Here is a 25,354-nt window from a genome sequence, read left to right on the forward strand (position 1 = left end):
TCAACTTTCCCACCCTCTGCTCCTCAACTGGCCTGGCCTCTTGGAGGCCTCCATTGAATGCCCTTGGACAGAGCCAGAGTATCCAGAAGGAGGTGGGGACAGACTATGAGGGCATGTGGGGCCTGACCCAGCAGGCTCTGTCCTCAATCTCAGGGCACCCTGATTCTGGTCATATGAGAAATTGGACTTGAAATGTAGCAAGTACCCTTCTTCCTAATGTTCCTGTACCTCAAAATCCTGGAACTTTCAAGTGTGGATGTCACAGCTGCTGCTTATTCACTGCTCGCCACTCAGCACTTTGGCCACAATCCAGGCTGACACCCAGAGAGTGATGCCCACTGAAGCTCTAGCATGTTGGCCATCAGGCATCTCAGCTGGCATCCTCCCCATCTGGAGCAGCTTCTGACCTCCTGGCCATGGGAGAGCAGAGAGGAGTGTAAGACAGAGGTTAGCAACACAGGGCCAGGGGAGGATGGCTGCCAGAGGAAGAATAGTCAGCGGTCAGCAGAGGCTTGTTGCTTACTACCTGCTCACCACCAAGGGGAGTATATCTACTCAGCATCCAAGCCCCAAAGATCCCAAAGCAGGAGGGCTGGGGTGTCGAGATGAAGGGGGCAGAAACAGAGACAGCTGCAGCATAAATGGCAATATCAGGTTTGAGGCAGAGGCCCCATGGGGGCATTCAGTGTTGGGGCAAAAGTCACTGAAGTCACTCCCATCAGCACACCTCAGTGCGGGGCAGGCACGGGGAGGCAGAGGTCAGGTATCTGTGACCCGTTCAGTGATATTCCCCCTCACCAGTTTGGCACTCTGCAGTGGGATTCCAAAGGTCAGAGAGTATGAGAATGGAGTCATTTTCAGGAACTGGACTACTCTGGACTCTAAGAATGAGCCTAGGGAAAGGAAACACTGTTGGATATGGGCTTCCGATCTAGAGGACCCCAAGTCTCCAAAGGCAAGTACTCAAACACTCTGCTTCTGCACTATTTGATAGCTTTCTGAGAAACCATATGGGAACTTAGCCTGTCCCTTGAACTATTTTACAGGCCAAAGAAGCCTGTATATTGGGGATTCACTTGCCAACACCAAGTGGCAACACTGGCAGGTGCCCACAAACCAAATATCCAGAATTTAAAGAGAATAAGAATAAGATCACTGTTCTCATATATGCCAGTCCTATCAGCGGCCCTCAGACAGAACTTCTGGACGTGAAGATTTTGTTATTCTGAAGCTATCAAAGATGTTTCATATGTACCTGGAGCCCTCACACTATCAACTAGTGTAGAGTTGTTCATACACTTCTGCCTGGAGCAAAGGCTCTTTCCAAGTGTGTAGGTGAGTGAGAGTGAGCACAGATCTGGGTCTGGGCAGTCACCAACCGCAATGGAAGAGGGAAGTTTGAGCACTTCTGGGGAAGGTTATCTCTTTTCCTAAGCTATTGCCATCTCACGTGCCCTTGCTTGGCCAGTCCCACTGCATTACAGCAGGGTCAGGCTGTCCCTCAGATGAAGCAAATGTCACCACTGAAAACACCTCATGAGAAAGCCTATCCATCACATGGGTACCACACAAATCTTATTTGAACATTTCACAGACTTCTTAAAAATTACTCTATTGTCTAAATAATGATATAAATTTACTGTTTAAAATCCAAACAAGGGGCCTTCCCTGGTGGCACAGTGGTTAAGAATCTGCCTGCCAATGCAGGGGACATGGGTTCGAGCCCTGGTCTGGGAAGATCCCACATGCTGTGGAGCAACTAAGCCCGTGTGCCACAACTACCGAGCCTGTGCTCCAGAGCCTGAGAACCACAACTCCTGAAGCCCGGGCACCTAGAGCCCATGCTCCGCAACAAGAGAAGCCATCTCAATGAGAAGCCCGCGCACCACAACGAAGAGTAGCCCCTGCTCACCGCAACTAGAGAAAGCCTGTGCACAGCAACAAAGACCCAACGCAGCCAAAAAAAAAAAATACTCTCACAAAAAAAAAGTCCAAACAAGTAAAGCAAAAAGCATCCCATATCCAGAGATGGCTCTTTGGTTAACATCCTTCAACCTCTCTTTCCTTATTCATAGAGTCAAGTACACATTCATACCCTTTGTGAAAAAAATGTCTTACAATACATGTTATAACCTTTTTGTTTTGTTCATTCAGCAACTGCAGTGTGCCACATGCCAGCAACTTTATTCAGAGACAAATGATTCAAAGAGCTAAGAGAAAGTTGTGACCTAATGTTATGTCAGCTAACTCTCTTTTGATAATAAAAAGTGTAGCTTCTGGAGAAATTGCTTCCCTTAATCTCTGCTCACTGTGATGAGAAGGTCTTGCCTCTTGCTCAGCTGACACCTGCAGAGTGACTGACGTGGAAATGATGAGCGCACAGATGAGAGGCTGCCTGGGCGCCAAGGTGCCACTGATGCAGAAGCTCATCAGCACGTTGGTGTGTCAACATTGCCAAGAAACTTTTGACAAATTGAAAGACCCTGTTAGCAACAGTGAAAGTTTTCTGAAGGGTGAGAAAACCACTGGGGAGGAGACTGTTTTGACATCTGCTCATTATTTCTACAGAAAGGCAATTAGTCAAATTGGCTTAGAGGACCCCTAATTGCTCATGCTTCACCCACCTGTATGAGAAAGGAAAAGGGAAAGTGACATTTACTGAGAGCTAGCTATGTGTGAGTGCTAATGACTTTCACATATTATCTTATTTAATCCTCACTACAGCCTGGTGAAGTGGATAACATTATCCCACTTTACATGTTTGAAAGTGAACTCCTGATCTTCCCCTTCAAACCTGCCCTACTGTAGCCTTCCTTATCTCAGGCAATGTCAAGTCCTTCTTTCCACCTGCCCAGAGTAAAACCCTTGGGGTCAACATTGACTCTGCTCTCTCATATATTCTATATCTAATCCATCAGCAAATCCTGATGGCTCTCCTTTCAAAATACATCGAGAGTCCAACATTTCTTACCATCTCCACTGCACCCGTGATGGTTCAAGCCACTATTATCTTCTGCCTAAAATATACCTCAGTAAACGCCTGGCTAATTTCCCTGCTTCTACCTGTGCTCTGCTTTATAGTCTATTCTCAACTCAGCAGCCAGAGTGACCCTGTTACAATCTAGGTTAGATTGTGGGACTCTTCAAAACTCTCCAGTGGCTCTGTGTTTTATCAGAGCAAAAGCCAAAGTTCCCACAATGGCCTACAAGGCCCAACGTCATCTGCCCCTTCATCTTTCCATTACCTCTCTGACTTTTCCCCTGTGCCCCACCCCCTCACACATGCTGCTCCAGCCTTGCCAGCTCCCGTGCTGTTCCTTGAACACAACAGCCTCAGGGCCTTTGCACTGGTTCTTCTCTCTGTCTGGAATAGCCAAACTCCTTCAACCACTTTCAAGTCTTTGCTCAGATGTTATTTTCTCAAAGATGTTATTTTATCAAAGAGATCTGCCCTGCCCACCCTATTTGAGACTGAAGCCCCTTCTACCAGCACTCCCAGCAGCCCAAATCCCCCTTATCTTGTTCTGTTTTTTTTTTCCTGTAGCACTTATCACCTTCTAACATGTTATCAATCTTGTTGTTTATTTTCTGCCTCTCATGCTATGATACACATTTCTAAAGGCAGGAATACTTCTCTGTTTCCTCTATTGATGACTCCCAAGTACCTAAATGAGTACCTGGTACACAGAAGATGCTCAAGCAATATATGCTGAATGAATGAATAATGAACCGGGGCAAAATGAAGACTTAGTAAACTACCTAAGGTCTGGCAACTAGTAGGTGGCTGAGTTAGAAGTTGGAGCCAGGTCCCTTGGACTCCAAAAATCGGGCTATTTCTACCAAATGTCTCTCAGAAAGAAGGAGGCAAAGGATCCAAAAGCAAACTGACTATGGGACTTTTGCTTACAGGACAATTTGGGGACTTTTTAGGGGTTGGTGCCCATTCAGAGCTGGGCCCACCTCCAGCTGTAACTGTACCCTCGCCTAGATTCAACACACAATGGCCAGCCTGAGCAGTGGCCCTGAGTCACCCCGAAAGGCATCAGTTGATTAAGGTACAATATGAGAAACACTGTGAAAAGGATGTCTGTGAAAGGTTAGAGTAATGTCTGGGGCTGGCCCACCTGTGTATCTAAAAGAGTCACTTCCTTATGAACTTGGATTCCTGTTTTTCTGAGAGCAGAGTGACCACCTCACTCCTACCCACTTGTCCTCTCGATTTGTTGTCTGTAGTTTGTACACGAACCACCATTTGCCTGACAAGCCTCCCTCTAAACCTTCCCAGGCTGTGGCAGCTTGTTTGCGGCTCCTACTTCTCATGTATAGCAAGCCATCCTCTTCCTGAATTCTCTCCCCTAAGAAGACTGTACACTCTAAGAAGGCAGTCCAAAGCTTGGAGGCTAAGTTATGTCTCAGTCCCCTCCTCTAACCTACATCAGCACCAGGAGCCTGGGTAAGGTGGGTAGATGGGTTCTGTCACTTCACAGGCATGTAAAAGGGCCTTGGAGTCTCCCAAGCATCTGGGACACTGGGCCAATCCTTGGTCCCACCAGAACTGAGGCAGCAGCCAAGACTTCCAAAAACGAAGGGTACTTTCAAACAAGCAAGCAAGCAAACAAACCAACAAACAAATTCCTTTTGCCACATTAAGACTATTTCTGAATGAAATAAGACCAGGAAAAGCCTAGGTCCTCCAGCTGCATCCCACTCTGCCTGCCTCCAAGGCAGCAACTCCTGCTTCCCTGTGTTCCTATCCACCACACACATGCTCCGACTGAAGAGTTCATCACAGAGGACAAGCTGGAGCCAGCTGTAAGCTTGAGGAGGAGAGGCCTGCCTAGAGGCCAGAGGGGACCCCCACTCCACCCCTTTCCACTTAGGAAAATGCCACCAGCTGGCAACCGAGATGCATGACTATCCCCGTGGCTTTGGGGGCAAGGTTCAGGGGCCAGCTCTCCTCAGCCCTCAGCCTGGCAGTGCTCCACCAACTCCAGGAGCAGGAATGCCCCTCAGAGGCACACGATGGAGTCCAGGAGCTGTGATGAGACAACCCAGTAGTTTGGAAGAAGGTGCTGAGTAGGCAAAACTCCCACAGAGGGGTAGCCTTCGCCTAATTCTGTCTCCCTGAGTGAGGTCCACCCTGGGGATCCAAGTGTGAACACCACACAGCCCCATCTTTCTAATGGGCAAGGAGCTCTGAACACTATATAGTTTCCTGAAAGTGCTTTATGAAAGCCTCCATTAATGTATTCCTTGGCTTAAGACTTTCTCTTTTCTTAAAATGAAAATGCCCCAGAAAGGTCATAGATTGGGCCTTCACAGTTACTTCACAGAGTACAAGGGTCTTCCTTTGAGTGGATTTTCTGGTATCGACTCTCTACCCACATCCCTTCATTGAGATCGTAAAGGATTTCTTGTCCAAACTAAATCTCCTGAGGAGGACAAAGTGTACAAGAAGTTGGCTGTGCAGGGCTTCCCTGGTGGTGCAGTGGTTGAGAGTCTGCCTGCCGATGCAGGGCACACGGGTTCGTGCCCCGGTCCGGGAGGATCCCACATGCCACAGAGCGGCTGGGCCCATGAGCCATGGCCGCTGAGCCTGTGTGTCTGGAGCCTGTGCTCTGCAACGGGAGAGGCCACAACAGTAAGAGGCCCACGTACCAAAAAAAAAAAAAGAAGTTGGCTGTGCAGAAGCTCCACAAACAAGGCAGGCACACAGACGGTCCAACCTCAGTGCTCAAGGCCTCCAGGGCTCCTGGCCTGCTGCTGAGGCCTATCCTGAGGAGGCAGGGCTGCCACACTGGAGCTCCATCCCTGTCAGCCTTTCACAGAGGAGCAGGAGCCAGGAGCTGGGGCAAGGATTATCTTGGTGACTAATAAGCTAATTGTGGAAAATTACAACTTCCTGAGCTTGGTCTATCAGAGGTGGCCACAAAACTCTTTATGATGTGGCCAAAAATTCCTCCTGCCACCACAGCCCTTGAAAATAGGTCAAAGACACCTTCTATGTAACTCTCAAAGCAGGCCTTAGCTCATACCATCAAACTGTGTCAATACACTGCAAACACTGGAGCTTTCGTGAGAATACTCTCATCATCTCTAGGTCTGAGCCCAGCCCTGGCTCTGGGCTGGTCGCCAGTGCTGCCCTCCTTGATCCTCCTCAGGGGACTGACTGACTATGGAGGCCAAAGAGAAGGCTTCCTGCTCTTTGCCCCCAGAAAGCCTGTCTACGGGCCTCTCTGGGACAAGAGTGTTTCCTCTTGTATACCAACCAAGGCCTAAAGGCCTGGCCTCATCTCCCAGGCTACACCTCACACAAAAGCAGGGCAAGGGGTAGATTAGGCACTGGCAGAGACTTTAATTATGCTTCCTTCAGCTTTTGAGAGGCCCCAGGCTTGTGGCAGGTGCTCATGGCTGGCTGCTGCCTGGATCAGACATGCAGAGCTCCCTCTCTGAATGTTGGGTATCCCATTGGCAGTATGGTACAAGGGTCAGCACATAACCTGGCTCTGATGCCACCCACACTAACTGTGTAACCCTGGGCCATCTCTCTTAGCACAGTGAAGCCCGTCTTCTCTTAGAATGGGGGCAGCATTCTCTGCTACAGGGGTTGCTGTGGAAGCCCTAGGGTACACGACAGCAGATGAAAATGGGCTTTGTAGACCCCTGTGGAGGTGAGCATACTGCCCCTGTCTCCTATTTCCTGTGTTCAGGCCTTGGCAGAGACAGAAACCATTCAGCTCTAAGGGTGCCAACCAGTGGGGCTTTAGCTCTAAGAAGACAGGACTCTCTGAAAGTTCTGTGCCTATTCTGCTTTTGTGTCTGTTGCTACTAGCAGGAGTCCCAAACTCCAGGTCTGAAGCAGTGATGGCATCTCTAGTGTAGCTATCATGGGTCCGAGTGTTCTCCCTTCTAAGAAGCTCGAGAAAGTGCTGACCTGGAGAAGATGCCCCACTAAATGCCTTCCATCCAAGATGACACTTCTCTTGACCCAAAAGCCTCATCTCATCACTGGCCTACGCCTCAGACTGGATGGGGGTCCTATCCTGACAGGACCCTCAGAGCCTCCAGGCAGTTCTTGCCAGGGATAAAAGGCCCTGAGTCAGCCTGGCCTAGAGCCAGCCTATGCTGAGTCTCAAGAGTCTGCCTTGAGGTCAAGGCCAAAAATAATGACTCAGGCAGGCTGGAATCCAGGGAAAACCAGCCCCGGCTTTCCACCCAAGAGTGCTGACCAGCTGGGCATGAGCTCATGCAGCTAGACAATGACAATGACAGTGGGAAACTGCCAGCCCCTCGTAAATGAGAGGAGCTGGAGGCTGAGCATTAAGCCTGAAACCACTCCTGAAACATTCTTTGAAAACCCCATATCAACTCATCTAAAATTAGCTTTCAGCATCTAAATCACTTCCTGTTACAGAAACCACAGTTCTGATGCTTCAGTCATCACCCTGACTGCCTCTAGGGGGTGGGGCAGGTGAAATAAGGGTACTGTACACAGAAAACTATGACAATCCAAAAGAGATACAGCAGTCAGGAGTCCCTCTGCAGAAACGATGGCTAAGCAGGGCCCATGAGGCTGCAGGAACCAGGACCAGCATGAGCATGCATGTGCACCCATGCACACAGGTACATACCCCTCATATGTCTTGTATACACAGGCCAGAGCCTTCATTATTGCTACAGACAGACTACCACATGCACAGCCCAAGCATATCTCCATCATGCCCCTTCAAAGCATGGGACTCTCCAATAGAGGAAGGCAGGTGTCTGGCCTGCTTTAAGCATCTGCAGCCTTGTCTCTTCTTCTCTTGCCCTGGGTACTTTATGCCTAATAGGCTGCGAGCAAAGTTGGCCTAGTGCTCAGGGCTTGGCCTTCACTCACTGCTTCAGCCAATTCTTCGTATACTAGGACCACCAGGAAGCATCCTTAATAAGACCAAGGATTATACCAGAAATCTATAGCAAATATATTTTAATAGTGAAACATTAGAAGAAATTCCATTCAAGTCAGGAACAAGACAACAATACCTGATACCCATGCTACTATGCAATACTGTACTAAAGTACTAGCAAGTGCATTAAGATAAGAAAAACACATATGAGGATTAAAAAAACAACAGATAAACTTGTTATTTTAAAATAAATGATGATGATTATTATCACTCCTTGCTGTATGTTAAATGTTTTGTGTATCTCATTTAACTCATTTAATCCTAACAACCACCTTATGAGGTAGGTATTAGTATAGAAGCCATTTTTACAGATGAGGAAACTAACAGAGATGCTGAGGTACTTGGCTGGTGAATGGCAGAGCCAGAAGATAAACCCAGAAAGTCTGACTTCAGACTCTGTACTCTTAATCGCTATACTATATTACCTCTTGATGATGTGAGACTTTACACAGAAAGCCCAGGAGTTGAACAATGTGGCCAGATATAAGATCAATAAACAAAAAATTAGCAGCTTTCCCAAATACCACAAAAGTGAGTTCTCCTCCAATTAGTCTATAAATTCCATCCTAATTCTATTAAAATCAAAATCCCTACAGAAAGTCTCATGTATCCTGACAGACTGGTTCTGAAATTCACAAGGGAGAATATTTGAGATCATTCTGGAGAAGAACTATGGTGGAAGATTTGCAGTACATAATTTCAAAATATGTCATAAAGCAAAAGGAATTAAGACTGTGTGGTACTGGTACCTAAATGAATAAACAAATCAGTAACTCAGAATGAAGAGTCCAGAAAACAGACCCACATATTTATGGGATTTATGGAGACCAGACAAAGTCTAGATTCAGAGATGAGTGATAATATTGACTTGGACCCTCTTTAAGGTTGGTTTTATTTTGGTTAACTCCTGAAGTAGTTACTAATTAGTAGTACAAAGGATATTAGTGAGATGAGGATGCAAGTGGAGGTTTCTTGCTTTCTCACAAAGGCAACCCCCAAGTTCATGGTCTTGGCAGCCTGCAGAGAATGACATGTCCACCAGGTGAGAAGAGTCCAGAAGAGCACTTACTGACTTTTGCAATCCCTCCAGCTCATACTACCAAATAAAGCAATAATTCTGCTCTTCAGTAAGCCACATCACAGAGTCCTAATATGTATATTCTAATATACATATTAATATGTATATTCTAGGCCTTGAAAATTCTTGTTGCCAGTTTTTTGGGCAACCTATCCTTACCTAGCTATAGAGTCTTGGAGTTTTCTTTTTCTTCCTTTCTTTTTTAAAATTAATTAATTAATTAATTAATTTTTGGCTGCGTTGGGTCTTTGTTGCTGTGTGTGGGCTTTCTCTAGTTGCGGTGAGCGGGGGCTACTCTTTGTTGCAGTATGTGGGCTTCTCACTGTAGTGGCTTCTCTTGTTGTGGAGTACGGGCTCTAGGCGCGCGGGCTTCAGTAGCTGTGGCACGCGTGCTCAGTAGTTGTGGCTCACGGGCTCTAGAGTGCAGGCTCAGTACTGGGCACACAGGCCCAGTTGCTCCATGGCATGTGGGATCTTCCCGGACCAGGGATCGAACCCATGTCCCCTGCATTGGCAGGTGGATTCTTAACCACTGCACCACCAGGGAAGTTCCAAGTCTGGAACTTTCTGTTCATGTATACTCTCGGTCTTTCAGTAAGCAAGCCAGAGTCTACCACAAGTGGTCTTTCATGTAAGTGTGAAACAGATGAATCTTTCAATGAACAGTATTGAGACAACTGGTGACTAAATAGGTTAGAAATACTTCTAGTTTTAAGTAAAACTTAACTCAAACTGGCTTAAATAATCAAGAAAATATACTGGCTCATGTAAAAGAAATGTCCAGAGGTAGGCTGGATTTCAGAACAGGATTGGTCCAGCAGATCAATGATGTTATCAAGAACCTGATTTCTCTTGTTTGTCTTCTACTGTATTGGTTCATCCTAAGATTAGCTTCCCTTGTGGGAGTAAGATAATTGTCAGTGGCAACTGAGCCAATACAGATGAAAAGCCTCTTTCTCAGAAGCTCCCAACAAACATTATTTCGTGTATCTTGGCGCCCAAAGGGTCACTAACCCACCTGAACCATTCATGCCCTGTAGCCAGGGGGATGGGATGCATTGATTGCCTTAAGCCACTTTAAGAGGTGAGGGTGAGATCAATTCCACACAAACTACATATCTGGGAAATTCAGAATGCCGTTAGCAAGGGAGGAGGGCAGGATAAGTACTGGGAAGACAATCAACAAAGCTTCTACAAAATTATCACCTACAAGGAAACATTAAGCTATTGATAGGGTCCTCCTCATACTATTCACAAAATAAATTCAGAGATATTAAAGCCCTAAATATAAAGAATAGACATAGGAGAAAAATATATAATAATATGTTTATGACCTTGAGGGGAGAAGAAGCCTTTTTAAATAAGACCACACAAAATATCAAGTCCCTTTAAAAATTGATCATTTTACTTCATCAAAATCAAAGACTTTAGTATAATAAAAGATACTATAAAATAAAAGACAAGTGAAACACTGAGAGGAAACATCTGTAACACTTATAATAGACAAAGAATTAATATCCAGAGTATAGAAGGAGTATTAAAAAGTTAACAAGTAAAACCTTAACAACTCTGGGCTTCCCTGTTGGCACAGTGGTCAAGAATCTGCCTGCCCATGCAGGGGACACGGGTTTGAGCCCTGGTCCAGGAAGATTCCACATGCTGCAGAGCAGCTGAGCCCATGCGCCACAACTACTGAGCCTGTGCTCTAGAACCCGCGAGGCACAACTACTGAAGCCTGTGCACCTAGAGCCCGTCCTCTGCAATGAGAAGCCACCGCAATGAGAAGCCCGCACACTGCAACTAGAGAAAGCCTGCATGCAGCAACAAAGACCCAACACAGCCAAAAATAAAATAAATTTATTAAAAAAAATCTTAACAACTTAATAGGAAAAGGATATGAACAGGTAACTAACAGAAGACAAAACAGAAATGCCCACTAAATATATAAAGAGATGTTTAACATCACTAAGGAACTTAAGAAATAAACAGTCAGAAATTCTGTATGTGACATTTGATACTATGAAGACAATGGTTTTAACAGGCTTCGTAGGTATGTAATGTTAGTGGATCTAACTTTTCTCTAGAGAACAAGTTGACAGACTCTACTAAATGTAAATATATATATTCCCATGAGTCTGTAATTTCTTATGTTGTATCTACCAGGAAAGATGCTTGCTTTTGTGCTTAATGAAGCATATATAGGAATATTCATTGCAGCCCGTGTGTAATAGTGAAATTCTGCAGACGCATAAAATTTCCATCAACCAGAGATGAATAAATAAACTGAGGTATGTTCATGCTAGAGAATACTGTGCAGCAATTCCAAAATGCACATGCTCTCTTTCAACCAACCCAGAGTGATCTCTAATATATCACTGACTGATACCTGCAGAGTGATAGGTATAGTACATCATTTATGAAAAAGAAAGAGAGAAGGAAAGAAAAGCAGAAAACCACAAAAGAACCCTATCTATTTTTTTTATATATATACAGGGTCAGTAAATAAATGTATAAAAAAAGATCTGGAAGGATATACACCTGAGAACTGTGGTTACTTGTGGGAACTGGGAGAGGGGATTAGGATCAGGTGAGGCAGTCAAAGGGCACTTTATTTAGCTTTACAATTTTATAATTGTCAGGCTGAACTGTTTTCTTTTTGTTACAAGAAGATAATATTCTCCTCTAGACATTACAAGAGGAGAATGTATTCGTACATCACTTGGGTAATTAAAAGACAAAACTATTTTTTATAAAATCATTAGGAGTTGGCCAAGCAAAGGCTAAAGTTTCGAGCCTGATTCTTCTGCAGGGGTCCCTGCGGTGACTAGACTCCATCTGCCATGGAGTCTCTGTTCATCTGCCATGTCTCTGCCTAGGCCTCATTGCCAGGCTCATGGATCTCCCTGGTCCCTGAAGGTGGGGGCATGGGCCAGCTCTCTCCTGCAGCACAGTTGAATGTCCTCAAGTAGGGAATGGGGGGCAGGCACAAAGTACTGGATAGCCAGGGGGCCAGAAGATAAAGGTTCCTCTTATGAAATAAGTTCAAAGACAGACAGCGAGGAAGGCCATGGAAGATCCAGCCCTGTCAGGCAAATACCAGCATTCAGATTATGTGTGCCTCTCCTCATGTCCTCACCTTGCATCCCAGCAGCACCCCACCCCCAAAGATCTTTGCCCAGATTTTGAGAGACTGTTCCCCTCAACTGACCTTGAGTCCAGGGCAGTGGCTAGAACTGGGGCAAGAGAAGGGACAGAAAAGAATGGTCTAGGATGGCATCAGGGTTAGAAAAAGGGGTGAGTAGAAAGTCAAAATAGTATAGGAGCTGGGAAAGGGCCAATGGAAGAGACAGGGTTCTGCATCAGGAGGAGGTTCTAGTCACATCCATGGGCAGTAGTGGCAGATGAAACCACTACCTACCTCTTTCTCCAACATGCAAAATGTCTTTTACCCACAGAGGCAGTAATCCTAATTCCCACTTTGGTTAACCAAGTAAGAGGAAAGAGCCTTCCTACCAGGTCAAGGAAAAGAAAGTCATTGTTTCCACTGGAGAGGTATAAATGGAGCTCAATGCAGAGAGTAGAGCCCTCCCAAGGCATGGTCCAAAGGCTTGGGCCAAGATAACTAGAGGTGCTGATGCCACATGTGCAGGAAATGGAATCCTGGGGGTGGTGTGGTAAAGAAAAAAACCCTCCGGTTTTAACAGATCCACTCCTAAGGTTACTCAAAAAGTTCAGACCAAAGAATCGCCTTCATCTCCCTCCACCCACTCTACAGTGACTTCAGAGAAGAGTTGTGGGAACTAAAGTGCTCCATCCCAGGAAAAAGGGTTTCCTTTGAGGTTAAGGTGTGAAATGACAAAAGACTACAGCATCTAAGAAGACCTTCCCAATGCTGAGACTCCCGGTCTCTACCTCCAGAGCCTCAGCAGAGACTGGGAGGTAGAGAGCACTTCATCAGGCTCTTAAAAAGGAATGAATAAGAAGAGCTTCTACTGCATCCTTTTAGAGCTGAGTGGCCTGATACTAAAGGAGAGAAGTTCAAAAATGGGCTTATTTTCTTCTTCATGACAGGCCCAAAGGGGCACACAGTGAAAAAGAAGGACTTCCTTGCAATAATATGAGGTATTAACCATATCGTGGGTAAGAAAAATTATGGAGCAATTTGGAAAATGCTTCTCTTTTTTCTTATGGGTTTAGAATATCCAGTCTTTAAGAATTAATAAGCAAGAGTGTGTGTGTGTGTGTGTGTGTGTGTGTGTGTGTGTGTGTCTAATCTAATAGTTACCAGATGGACAACTGGAATAATGAAGAGGTAGGTACATCTGCTTCACATAGAGGCAATGAAGAACTTGAACCTGCCTTGGAGTACCTACATCTACCTGGACAGTCCTGCTGGAATTTGGCTATATTATTCTAGACCAGCATTCCAATAGAATGTTCTGTGATGATGAGAATTATGTATCTGCACTGTCCAATATAGGAGCCACAGCCATATGTGGCCATCAAACACTTGAAATATGGTTAAAGCAATTGATAATTTTTTAATATTCTTTAATTTAATTTTTATTGTTTTAATTAATTAATTTATTTATTTATTTATTTTTGGCTGCATTGGGTCTTCATTGTTGCATGCGGGCTTTCTCTAGTTGTGGTGTGCTGGGGCTACTCTTCGTTGTGTGCATGGGCTTCTCACTGCGGTGGCTTCTCTTGTTGCGGAGTATGGGCTCTAGGCACAGGGGGTTCAGTAGTTGTGGCACGTGGGCTCAGTAGTTGTGGCTCACAGGCTCTAGAGTGCAGGCTCAGTAGTTGTGGTGCAAGGGCTTAGTTGCTCCGCGGCATGTGGGATCTTCCCGGACCAGGGCTTGAACCTGTGTACCCTGCATTGGCAGGTGGATTCTTAACCACTGCACCACCAGGGAAGTCCACATATTATTTAATTTTAATTAATTAGCTACATTCAATTAAATAGCCATATATGGCTAGTAGCTATTGTACTGGACAGCACAGTTCTAGGCTGAATCTGTCCTGTTTGTTTGACGCAGAGTTTGCCAAAGGGTAGGAGATACACAGTGGAGACTGGTACAGAAAACACTATGAAACACATGAGAAACAAAGCCCTTATGATGGATGAAGCTCAGAGCAAGTGCCATGACAGCACAGAACAGCTGCAGTACCTCAAATCTTCTCAAGCATCTGCTGCTCACACAAAAAAAACCTTGACCAAGTGATGTTTTCAGAAAAACCCTAGGAAAGGGAGTATATTAGTAAAATTGAGAGATGTGGAACAGGCGTAACAAACTCAGAATGGTAGAACAGTGTAATCCTAATGATATCTGGGTGAAATCTTCATCTCCATTCCCATTAGTGAGAAGCCCACTTTGGCAAGTGGCCAAAGGAAGCACCAGGTTGGACACAGTGTTGGGACTGGACTTCCCTGTCATCCATAGGGAGTGACTCAGGAGGCAGAGTGATGAGTTGAGAGATGTGTCAACTTTCTAACCATTAGACTATATGGTCTCCTGGGCCTTTTAGGCAAGGCAGTTCTTCAGATGTGCAAAAACTCTTAGAAGCTCAGACAATTGGTGAACCCAGTACTCCCTCCTCCCCATCCATCCCCAAGCCACAGAGTGACAGTAACTTCCTTCCATTTGTTATTTCTTTTCTTAAGGCCAATTTTCATAAGCCATATGACAAGAATATAACATCCATTTTGTATGCTCCCAGCTCAGTGCTCAGGATGCAGAACTTCCCTCTGGAAAACTCTAACATCTCTGCCATATCTGGCATACTATCCGCAGCCCTAATTGCAGCAGCTACTAGCAAGTAAAGAGTGTGGTGCTGATCTTGTTACTGTTTTGGAGATGGTAGGAATCAGAAGTCACTCCAGGGAATATCCCAGGAGACTGATGCAGGTTGGAGAAAGAAAAGAAACAGAGAAGAGACAGATGAGGTGAAAGGAGGAAAAACACAAGAGGTGACATCTTACATCCTGTCCATCTCACACCAGTGGAAATGTACCGATGGAGCTTCCTCAAGCAGTTCTAACCATAGTTCTTTCTTCCTGGCTCAAAGGCCTCAAACACCTTCCAGCAGCCACAAGGTAAAGGCTAAAATCCTACACTTAGAAATCAAGGCTCAGGCTCATGGGGCCAGGGCCTATGTACTCTATACCCACATCTTGTCTGTTCCAGACAAATTGATCCTTTTACTTCTCCCACGCACATGCTGATTAAGGCCTCTATATCACCTTTATACCAGCTATTCCACCAAGCGAGTTCACCCTAACCACATCCTTCCTTTTTCCAACCACTTTAAGATCCAGCTAATATTGTCCCCTTCTGGAAAACTTACCCAACTAACCAGTTCCAAGGGACCTCTCCCTTCTTTTAACACATCTATATTTACTGAGAAATTTCTTCCTTTGTTTTTTAACTCTTCAAATGGCTATTAATTCCTACCATATAAAGCCCACTGCAGGAATGGGATTATAGTCTCTGAATTTCCCACAGCACCCAGCACAGAGCCAGGCATACAGCAATCACTCAGTGTGCTCGGGTTCATTTCAACAAACATATTCTGAGTATTAACTCTGTGCCAGGAGCCATGCTAGATGTTTCTGCCAGAGTCAATACAGATAACTGAGAGGTGGTTCTATTTTATTAGTACATTTATCCCATCTTCACATACAGCTAAAACAGTCCTCAATTCCTCTGATTCTCCAAGGCTAGAGAGTCCCCATTGGATGAAAAAGACTATTCCCCATAACAGATCTGACTCTTCCCTTTACCACAACTTCACTCCCCATAATGCTCTTGCTCATCTCAGAAGCCTGAAAGCATTAAAGGAGGATAGATACAATCTATGGCAAAGTCATCTCAACTCCTAATACTGGGCAAACTCAGGTCTCCCTCCGTAATGAAAAGTAAACAAATAAATCAAAATGTGAGACAAACAAAAAAAATTTAGATCCACCAGAGGGCAGACAGCAGAAGCAAGAAGAACTACAATCCTAAAGCCTGCGGAACAGAAACCACATTCACAGAAAGATAGACAAGGTGAAAAGGCAGAGGGCTATGTACCAGATGAAGGAACAAGATAAAACCCCAGAAAAACAACTAAATGAAGTGGAGATGGGCAACCTTCCAAAAAAGAATTCAGAATAATGATAGTGAAGATGATGCAGGACGTCAGAAAGAGAATGGAGGCAAAAATGAAGAAGAGGCAAGAAATGTTTAACAAAGACCTAGAAGAATTAAAGAACAAACACCTAGAAGAATTAAAGAACAAACAAACAGAGATGAACAATACAATAACTGAAATGAAAAATACCCTAAGGAATCAATAGCACAATAACTGAGGCAGAAGAATGGATAAGTGAACTGGAAGACAGAATGGTGGAATTCACTGCCGCAGAACAGAATAAAGAAAAAAGAATGAAAAGAAATGAAGACAGCCTAAGAGACCTCTGAAACAAAGTTAAATGCAACAGCATTCGCATTATGGGGGTCCCAGAAGGAGAAGAGAGACACAAAGAACCAGAAAAAATATTTGAAGAGATTATAGTCGAAAACTTCCCTAACATGGTAAAGGAAATAGCCACCCAAGTCCAGGAAGCACAGAGAGTCCCAGGCAGGATAAACCCAAGGAGAAACACGTCGAGACAAACAATAATCAAACTGACAAAAATTAAAGACAAAGAAAAATTATTGAAAGCAACAAGGGAAAAACGACAAATAACATATAAGTGAACTCCCATAAAGTTAAGAGCTGATTTCTCAGCAGAAACTCTAAAAGCCAGAAGGGAGTGGCATGACATATTTAAAGTGATAAAATGGAAGAACCTACAACCAAGATTACTCTACCTGGCAAGGATCTCATTCAGATTCGACAGACAAATCAAAAGCTCTACAGATAGGACTTCCCTGGCGGTGCAGTGGTTGAGAGTCTGCCTGCCGACGCAGGGGACACGGGTTCGTGCCCTGGACCAGGAGGATCCCACATGCCACGGAGCGGCTGGGCCCATGGGCCATGGCCACTGGGCCTGCGTGTCTGGAGCCTGTGCTCCGCAATGGGAGGGGCCATGGAGGTGAGAGGCCTGCGTACCGCAAAAAAAAAAAAAAGCTCTACAGACAAGCAAAGGCTAAGAGAATTCAGCACCACCAAACCAGCTGTACAACAAATGCTAAAGGAACTTCTCTAAGTGGGAAACACAAGAGAAGAAAAGGACCTACAAAAACAAACCCATTACAATTAAGAAAATGGTAATAGGAACATACATATCGATAATTACCTTAAACGTGAATGGATTAAATCTTCAACCAAAAGACACAGGCTCGCTGAATGGATAAAAAAACAAGACCCATATATATGCTGTCTACAAGAGACCCACTTCAGACCTAGGGACACATACAGACTGAAAGTGAGGGGATGGAAAAAGATATTCCATGCAAATGGAAATCGAAAGCTGGAGTAGCAATACTCATATCAGATAAAATAGACTTTAAAATCAAGACTATTACAAGAGACAAGGAAGGACACTACATAATGATCAAGGGATCAATCCAAGAAGAAGATATATCAATTATAAATATATATGCACCCAACATAGGAGCATCTCAATACATAAGGCAACTGCTAACAGCTATAAAACAGGAAATCGACAATAACACAATAATAGTGCGGGACGTTAACACCTCACTTACACCAATGCACAGATCCTCCAAAATGAAAATAAATAAGGAAACAGAAGCTTTAAATGACACAACAGACCAGATAGATTTAATTGATATTTATAGGACATACCATCCAAAAACAGCAGATTACACTTTCTTCTCAAGTGCACATGGAACATTCTCCAGGATACATCACATCTTGGGTCACAAATCAAGCCGCAGTAAATTTAAGAAAACTGAAATCACATCAAGCATCTTTTCTGACCACGACGCTATCAGATTAGAAATTAATTACAGGGAAAAAAAAGTAAAAAACACAAACACATGGAGGGTAAACAATACGTTACTAAATAACCAAGAGATCACTGAAGAAATCAAAGAGGAAATCAAAAAATACCTAGAGACAGATGACCATGAAACACGATGATCCAAAACCTACGGGATGCAGCAAAAACAATTCTAAGGTGGAAGTTTATAGCTATACAAGCCTACATCAAGGAACAAGAAAAATCTCAAATAAACAATCTAACCTTACACCTAAAGGAACTAGAGAAAGAAGAACAAACAAAACCCAAAGTTAGCAGAAGGAAAGAAATCATAAAGATCAGAGCAGAAATAAATGAAATAGAAACAAAGAGAATAGCAAAGATCAATAAAACTAAAAGCTGGTTCTTTCAGAACATAAAAGAAATTGATAAACCATTAGCCAGACTCATCAACAAAGAGAGGGAGAGGATTCAAAACAATAAAATTACAAATGAAAAAGGAGAAGTTACAACAGACACCACAGAAATACAAAGCATCCTAAGAGACTACTACAAGCAACTCTATGCAAATAAAATGGACAACCTGGAAGAAATGGACAAATTCTTAGAAAGGTATAACCTTCCAAGACTGAACCAGGAAAAAATAGAAAATATGAACAGACCAACCACACGTGATAATATTGAAACTGTGATTAAAAATCTTCCAACACTTCCTTCCTACCTTCCTTCCTTCCTCCCTCTGTCCCTCCCTCCCTCCTTTCTTTCTTCCTTTCTTTCTTTCCTTCTTTTCTTCTTTCTTTCTTTCTCTTTCCTTCTTTCTTTCTCTCTCTCTCTCTCTCCCCCCCCCTCCCTGCCTCCCTCCCTCTCCCTCTCTCTCTCTCCCTCCCTCTGTCCCTTCCTCCCTCACTCCCTCCCTCCTTCGCTCCCTTTCGTTCTTTCTTTCTTCCTACTTCTACTAATTCTTTCTCTCTACTTTTTCTCCCTTTTATTCTGAGCTGTGTGGATGAAAGGATCTTGGTGCTGCAGCCAGGAGTCAGTGCTGTGCCTCTGAGGTGGGACAGCCAACTTCAGGACACTGGTCCACAAGAGACCTCCCAGATCCACATAATATCAAATGGCGAAAATCTCCCAGGGATCTCCATCTCAACACCAGCACCCAGCTTCACTCAACGACCAGCAAGCTACAGTGCTGGACACCCTATGCCAAACAACTAGCAGGACAGGAACACAACCTCACCCATTAGCAGAGAGGCTGCCTAAAATCATCATAAGGCCACAGACACCCCAAAACACACCACCAAATGTGGACCTGCCCACCAGAAAGACAAGATCCAGCCTCATCCACCAGAAAACAGGCACTAGTCCCCTCCACCAGGAAGCCTACACAACCCACTGAACCAACCTTAGCCACTGGGGACAGAAACCAAAAAAAACGGGAACTACGAACCTGCAGCCTGCAAAAAGGAGACCCCAAACACAGTAAGATAAGCAAAATGAGAAGACAGAAAAATACACCGCAGATGAAGGAGCAAGATAAAAACCCACCAGACGTAACAAATGAAGAGAAAATAGGCAGTCTACCTGAAAAAGAATTCAGAATAATGATAGTAAAGATGATCCAAAATCTTCGAAAGAGAATAGACAAAATGCAAGAAACATTTAACAAGGACCTAGAAGAACTAAAGATGAAACAAACAATGGTAAACAACACAATAAATGAAATTAAAAATATTCTAGATGGAATCAATAGCAGAATAACTGAGGCAGAAGAACGGATAAGTGACCTGGAAGATAAAATAGTGGAAATAACTACTGCAGAGCAGAATAAAGAAAAAAGAATGAAAAGAACTGAGGACAGTCTCAGAGACCTCTGGGACAACATTAAACGCACCAACGTTCGAATTATAGGGGTTCTAGAAGAAAAAGAGAAAAAGAAAGGGACTGAGAAAATATTTCAAGAGATTAGAGTTGAAAACTTCCCTAATATGGGAAAGGAAATAGTTAATCAAGTCCAGGAAGCACAGAGAGTCCCGTACAGGATAAATCCAAGGAGAAATACACCAAGACACATATTAATCAAACTGTCAAAAATTAAATACAAAGAAAACATATTAAAAGCAGCAAGGGAAAAACAACAAATAACACACAAGGGAATCCCCGTAAGGTTCACACCTGATCTTTCAGCAGAAAGTCTGCAAGCCAGAAAGGACTGGCAGGACATATTTAAAGTGATGAAGGAGAAAAACCTGCAACCAACATAACTCTACCCAGCAAGGATCTCATCAGATTTGATGGAGAAATTAAAACCTTTACAGACAAGCAAAAGCTGAGAGAGTTCAGCACCATAAAACCAGCTTTACAACAAATGCTAAGGGAACTTCGCCAGGCAAGAAACACAAGAGAAGGAAAAAACCTACATTAACGAACCCAAAACAGTTTAGGGAATAGGAACATACATATCGATAATTACCTTAAATGTAAATGGACTAAATGCTCCCACCAAAAGACACAGATTGGCTGAATGGAGACAAAAACAAGACCCATATATATGCTGTCTACAAGAGACCCACTTCAGACCTAGGGACACATACAGACTGAAAGTGAGGGGATGGAAAAAGATATTCCATGCAAATGGAAACCAAAAGAAAGCTGCAGTAGCAATTCTGATATCAGACAAAATAGACTTTAAAATAAAGACTATTAGAAGAGACAAAGAAGGACACTACATAATGATCAAGGGATCGATCCAAGAAGAAGATATAACAATTGTAAATATTTATGCACCCAACCTAGGACCACCTCAATACATAAGGCAAACACAAACAACCATAAAAGGGGAAATCGACAGTAACACATTCATAGTAGGGGACTTTAACACCCCACTTTCACCAATGGACAGATCATCCAAAATGAAAATAAATAAGGAAACACAAGATTTAAATGATACATTAAACAAGATGGACTTAATTGATATTTATAGGACATTCCATCCAAAAACAACAGAATACACATTTTTCTCAAGTGCTCATGGAACATTCTCCAGGATAGATCATATCTTGGGTCACAAATCAAGCCTTGGTAAATTTAAGAAAACTGAAATTGTATCAAGTATCTTTTCCAACCACAACGCTATGAGACTAGATATCAATTACAGGAAAAGATCTGAAAAAATACAAACACATGAAGGCTGAACAATACATTACTTAATAACAAAATGATCACTGAAGAAATCAAAGATGAAATCAAAAAATACCTAGAAACAAATGACAATGGAGACACAACGACCCAAAACCTATAGAATGCAGCAAAAGCAGTTCTAAGAGGGAAGTTTATAGCAATACAAGTCCACCTTAAGAAACAGGAAACATCTCGAATAAACAACCTAACCTTGCACCTAAAGCAATTAGAGAAAGAAGAAGAAGAAACCCCCAAATTTAGCATAAGGAAAGAAATCATAAAAATCAGATCAGAAGTAAATGAAAAAGAAACGAAGGAAACAATAGCAAAGATCAATAAAATTAAAAGCTGGTTCTTTGAGAAGACAAACAAAATTGATAAACCATTAGCCAGACTCATCAAGAATAAAAGGGAGGAGACTCAAATCAATAGAATTAGAAATGAAAAAGGAGAAGTAACAACTGACACTACAGAAATACAAAACATCATGAGAGATTACTACAAGCAACTCTATGTCAAGAAAATGGACAACCTGGAAGAAATGGACAAATTCTTAGAAATGCACAACCTGCCAAGACTGAATCAGGAAGATATAGAAAATATGAACAGACCAATCAGAAGCACTGAAATTGACACTGCGATTAAAAATCTTCCAACAAACAAAAGTCCAGGACCAGATGGCTTCACAGGCGAATTCTAGCAAACATTTAGAGAAGAGCTAACACCTTTCAATTAACAAATTGAAGGAGAAAAACCATATGATCATCTCAATAGATGCAGAGAAAGCTTTTGACAAAATTCAACACCCATTTATGATAAAAACCCTGCAGAAAGTAGGCATAGAGGGAACTTCCTCAACATAATAGACAGCCATATATGACAAACCCACAGCTAACATCATCCTCAATGGTGAAAAACTGAAAGCATTTCCTCTAAGATCAGGAACAAGACAAGGTTGCCCACTCTCACCACTCTTATTCAACATAGTTTTGGAAGTTTTAGCCACAGCAATCAGAGAAGAAAAGGAAATAAACGGAATCCAAATTGGAAAAGAAGTAAAGCTGTCACTGCTTGCAGATGACATGATACTATACACAGAGAATCCTAAAGATGCTACCAGAAAACTACTAGAGCTAATCAATGAATTTGGTAAAGTAGCAGGATACAAAATTAATACACAGAAATCTCTAGCATTCCTATACACTAATGATGAAAAATCTCAAAGTGAAATCAAGAAAACACTCCCATTTACCACTGCAACAAAAAGAATAAAATATCTAGGAATAAACCTACCTAAGGAGACAAAAGACCTGTATGTAGAAAATTATAAGACACTGATGAAAGAAATTAAAGATGATACAAATAGATGGAGAGATATACCATGTTCTTGGATTGGAAGAATCAACATTGTGAAAATGACTCTACTACCCAAAGCAATCTACATATTCAAGGCAATCCCTATCAAACTACCAATGGCATTTTTCACAGAACTAGAACAAAAAATTTCTCAATTTGTATGGAAACACAGAAGACCCCAAATAGCCAAAGCAATCTTAAGAACGAAAAACAGAGCTGGAGGAATCAGGCTCCCTGACTTACTATAGACTATACTACAAAGCTACAGTAATCAAGACAGTATGGTACTGGCACAAAAACAGAAAGATAGATCAATGGAACAGAATAGAAAGACCAGAGATAAACCCACGCACATATGGTCACCTTATCTTTGATAAAGGAGGCAACAGTATACAGTGGAGAAAAGACAGCCTCTTCAGTAAGTGGTGCTGGGAAAACTGGACAGGTACATGTAAAAGTATGAGATTAGATCATTCCCTAACACCATACACATAAAAAAGCTCAAAATGGATTAAAGACCTAAATGGAAGGCCAGAAACTATCAAACTCTTAGAGGAAAACATAGGCAGAACACTCTATGACATAAATCACAGCAAGATCCTTTTTGACCCACCTCCTAGAGAAATGGAAATAGAAACAAAAATAAACAAATGGGACCTAATGAAACTTCAAAGCTTTTGCACAGCAAAGGAAACCATAAACAAGACCAAAAGACAATCCTCAGAATGGGAGAAAATATTTGCAAACGAAGCCACTGACAATGGATTAATCTCCAAAATTTACAAGCAGCTCATGCAGCTCAATAACAAAAAAACAAACAACCCAATCCAAAAATGGGCAGAAGACCTAAATAGACATTTCTCCAAAGAAGATATACAGACTGCCAACAAACACATGAGAGAATGCTCAACATCATTAATCATTAGAGAAATGAAAATCAAAACTACAATGAGATATCATCTCACACCAGTCAGAATGGACATCATCAAAAAATCTAGAAACAATAAATGCTGGAGAGGGTGTGGAGAAAAGGGAACACTCTTGTACTGCTGGTGGGAATGTGAATTGGTACAGCCACTATGGAGAACAATATGGAGGTTCCTTAAAAAACTACAAATAGAACTACCATATGACCCAGCAATCCCATTACTGGGCATATACCCTGGGAAAACCATAATTCAAAAAGAGTCATGTACCAAAATGTTCATTGCAGCTCTATTTACAATAGCCCGGAGATGGAAACAACCTAAGTGTCCATCATCAGATGAATGGATAAAGAAGATGTGGAACATATATACAATGGAATATTACTCAGCCATAAAAAGAAACAAAATTGAGCTATTTGTAATGAGGTGGATAGATCTAGAGTCTGTCATACAGAGTGAAGTAAGTCAGAAAGAGAAAGACCAATACCGTATGCTAACACATATATGTGGAATTTAAGAAAATAAAATGTCATGAAGAACCTAGGGGTAAGACAGGAATAAAGACACAGACCTACTAGAGAACAGACTTGAGGATATGGGGAGGGGGAAGGGTGAGCTGTGACAAAGCAAAAGAGAGGCATGGACATATATACACTGCCAAATGTAAGGTAGATAGCTAGTGGGAAGCAGCCGCATAGCAGAGGGAGATCGGCTCAGTGCTTTTTGACGGCCTGGAGGGGTGGGATAGGGAGGGTGGGAGGGAGGGAGACGCAAGAGGGAAGAGATATGGGAACATATGTATATGTATAACTGATTCACTTTGTTATAAAGCAGAAACTAACACACCATTGTAAAACAATTATACCCCAATAAAGATGTAAAAAAAAAAAAAAAATCTTCCAACAAACAGAAGTTCAGGACCAGATGGCTTCACAGGCGAATTCTATCAAACATTTAGAGAAGAGCTAACACCCATCCGCCTCAAACTCTTCCAAAAAATTGCCGAGGAAGGAACACTCCCAAACTCATTCTATGAGGCCACCATCACCCTGACACCAAAAGCAGACAAAGATACTACAAAAAAAGAAAATTACAGACCAATATCACTGATGAATATAGATGCAAAAACCCTCAACAAAATACTAGGAAACAGAATCCAACAACACATTTAAAGGATCATACACCATGATTAAGTGGGATTTATCCTAGGGATGCAAGGAGTCTTCAATATATGCAAATCAATCAATGTGATACACCATATTAACAAACTGAAGAATTAAAACAATATAATCATCTCAATAGATGCAGAAAAAGCTTTTGACAAAATTCAACACCTGTTTATGATAAAAACTCTCCAGAAAGTGGGCAGAGAGGGAACCTACCTCAAAATAATAAAGGCCATATACGACCAACCCACAGCAAACGTCATTCTCAATGGTGAAAAACTGAAAGCATTTCCTCTAAGATCAGGAACAAGACAAGGATGTCCACTCTCACTGCTAGTATTCAACATAGTTTTGGAAGTCCTAGCCACGGCAATCAGAGAAGAAAAAGAAATAAAAGGAATACAAATTGGAAAAGAAGAAGTAAAACTGTCACTGTTTGCAGATGACATGATACTATACATAGAGAATCCTAAAGATGCCACCAGAAAACTACTAGAGCTAATCAATGAATCTGGTAAAGTTGCAAGATACAAAATTAATGCACAGAAATCTCTTGCATTCTTATACACTAATGATGAAAAATCTGAAAGAGAAATTAAGGAAACACTCCCATCTACCATTGCAACAAAAAGAATACAATACCTAGGAATAAACCTACCTAGGGAGACAAAAGACCTGTATGCAGAAAACTGTAAGACACTGATGAAAGAAATTAAAGATGATACCAACAGATGGAGAGATATACCATGTTCTTGGATTGGAAG

The 25,354-nt window shown here is 42.6% G+C and overlaps 1 protein-coding gene across 1 annotated transcript in view; it reads right to left on the reverse strand.

The window, feature by feature from the left end:
* Positions 1-244: 244 nt before the first annotated feature.
* Positions 245-25,354, reverse strand: part of LOC137220798 (prolyl 4-hydroxylase subunit alpha-1-like) — a 63,948-nt gene continuing 38,838 nt past the window's right edge. The window contains exon 4 of the mRNA XM_067730102.1: positions 245-410. Coding sequence (XP_067586203.1) covers positions 291-410 — 120 coding nt within the window. The 3' untranslated portion in view covers positions 245-290. The remainder of the gene's footprint in view (positions 411-25,354) is intronic.

Source organism: Pseudorca crassidens, chromosome 3 (genome assembly GCF_039906515.1).
Source record: "Pseudorca crassidens isolate mPseCra1 chromosome 3, mPseCra1.hap1, whole genome shotgun sequence".
NCBI lineage: Eukaryota > Metazoa > Chordata > Mammalia > Artiodactyla > Delphinidae > Pseudorca > Pseudorca crassidens.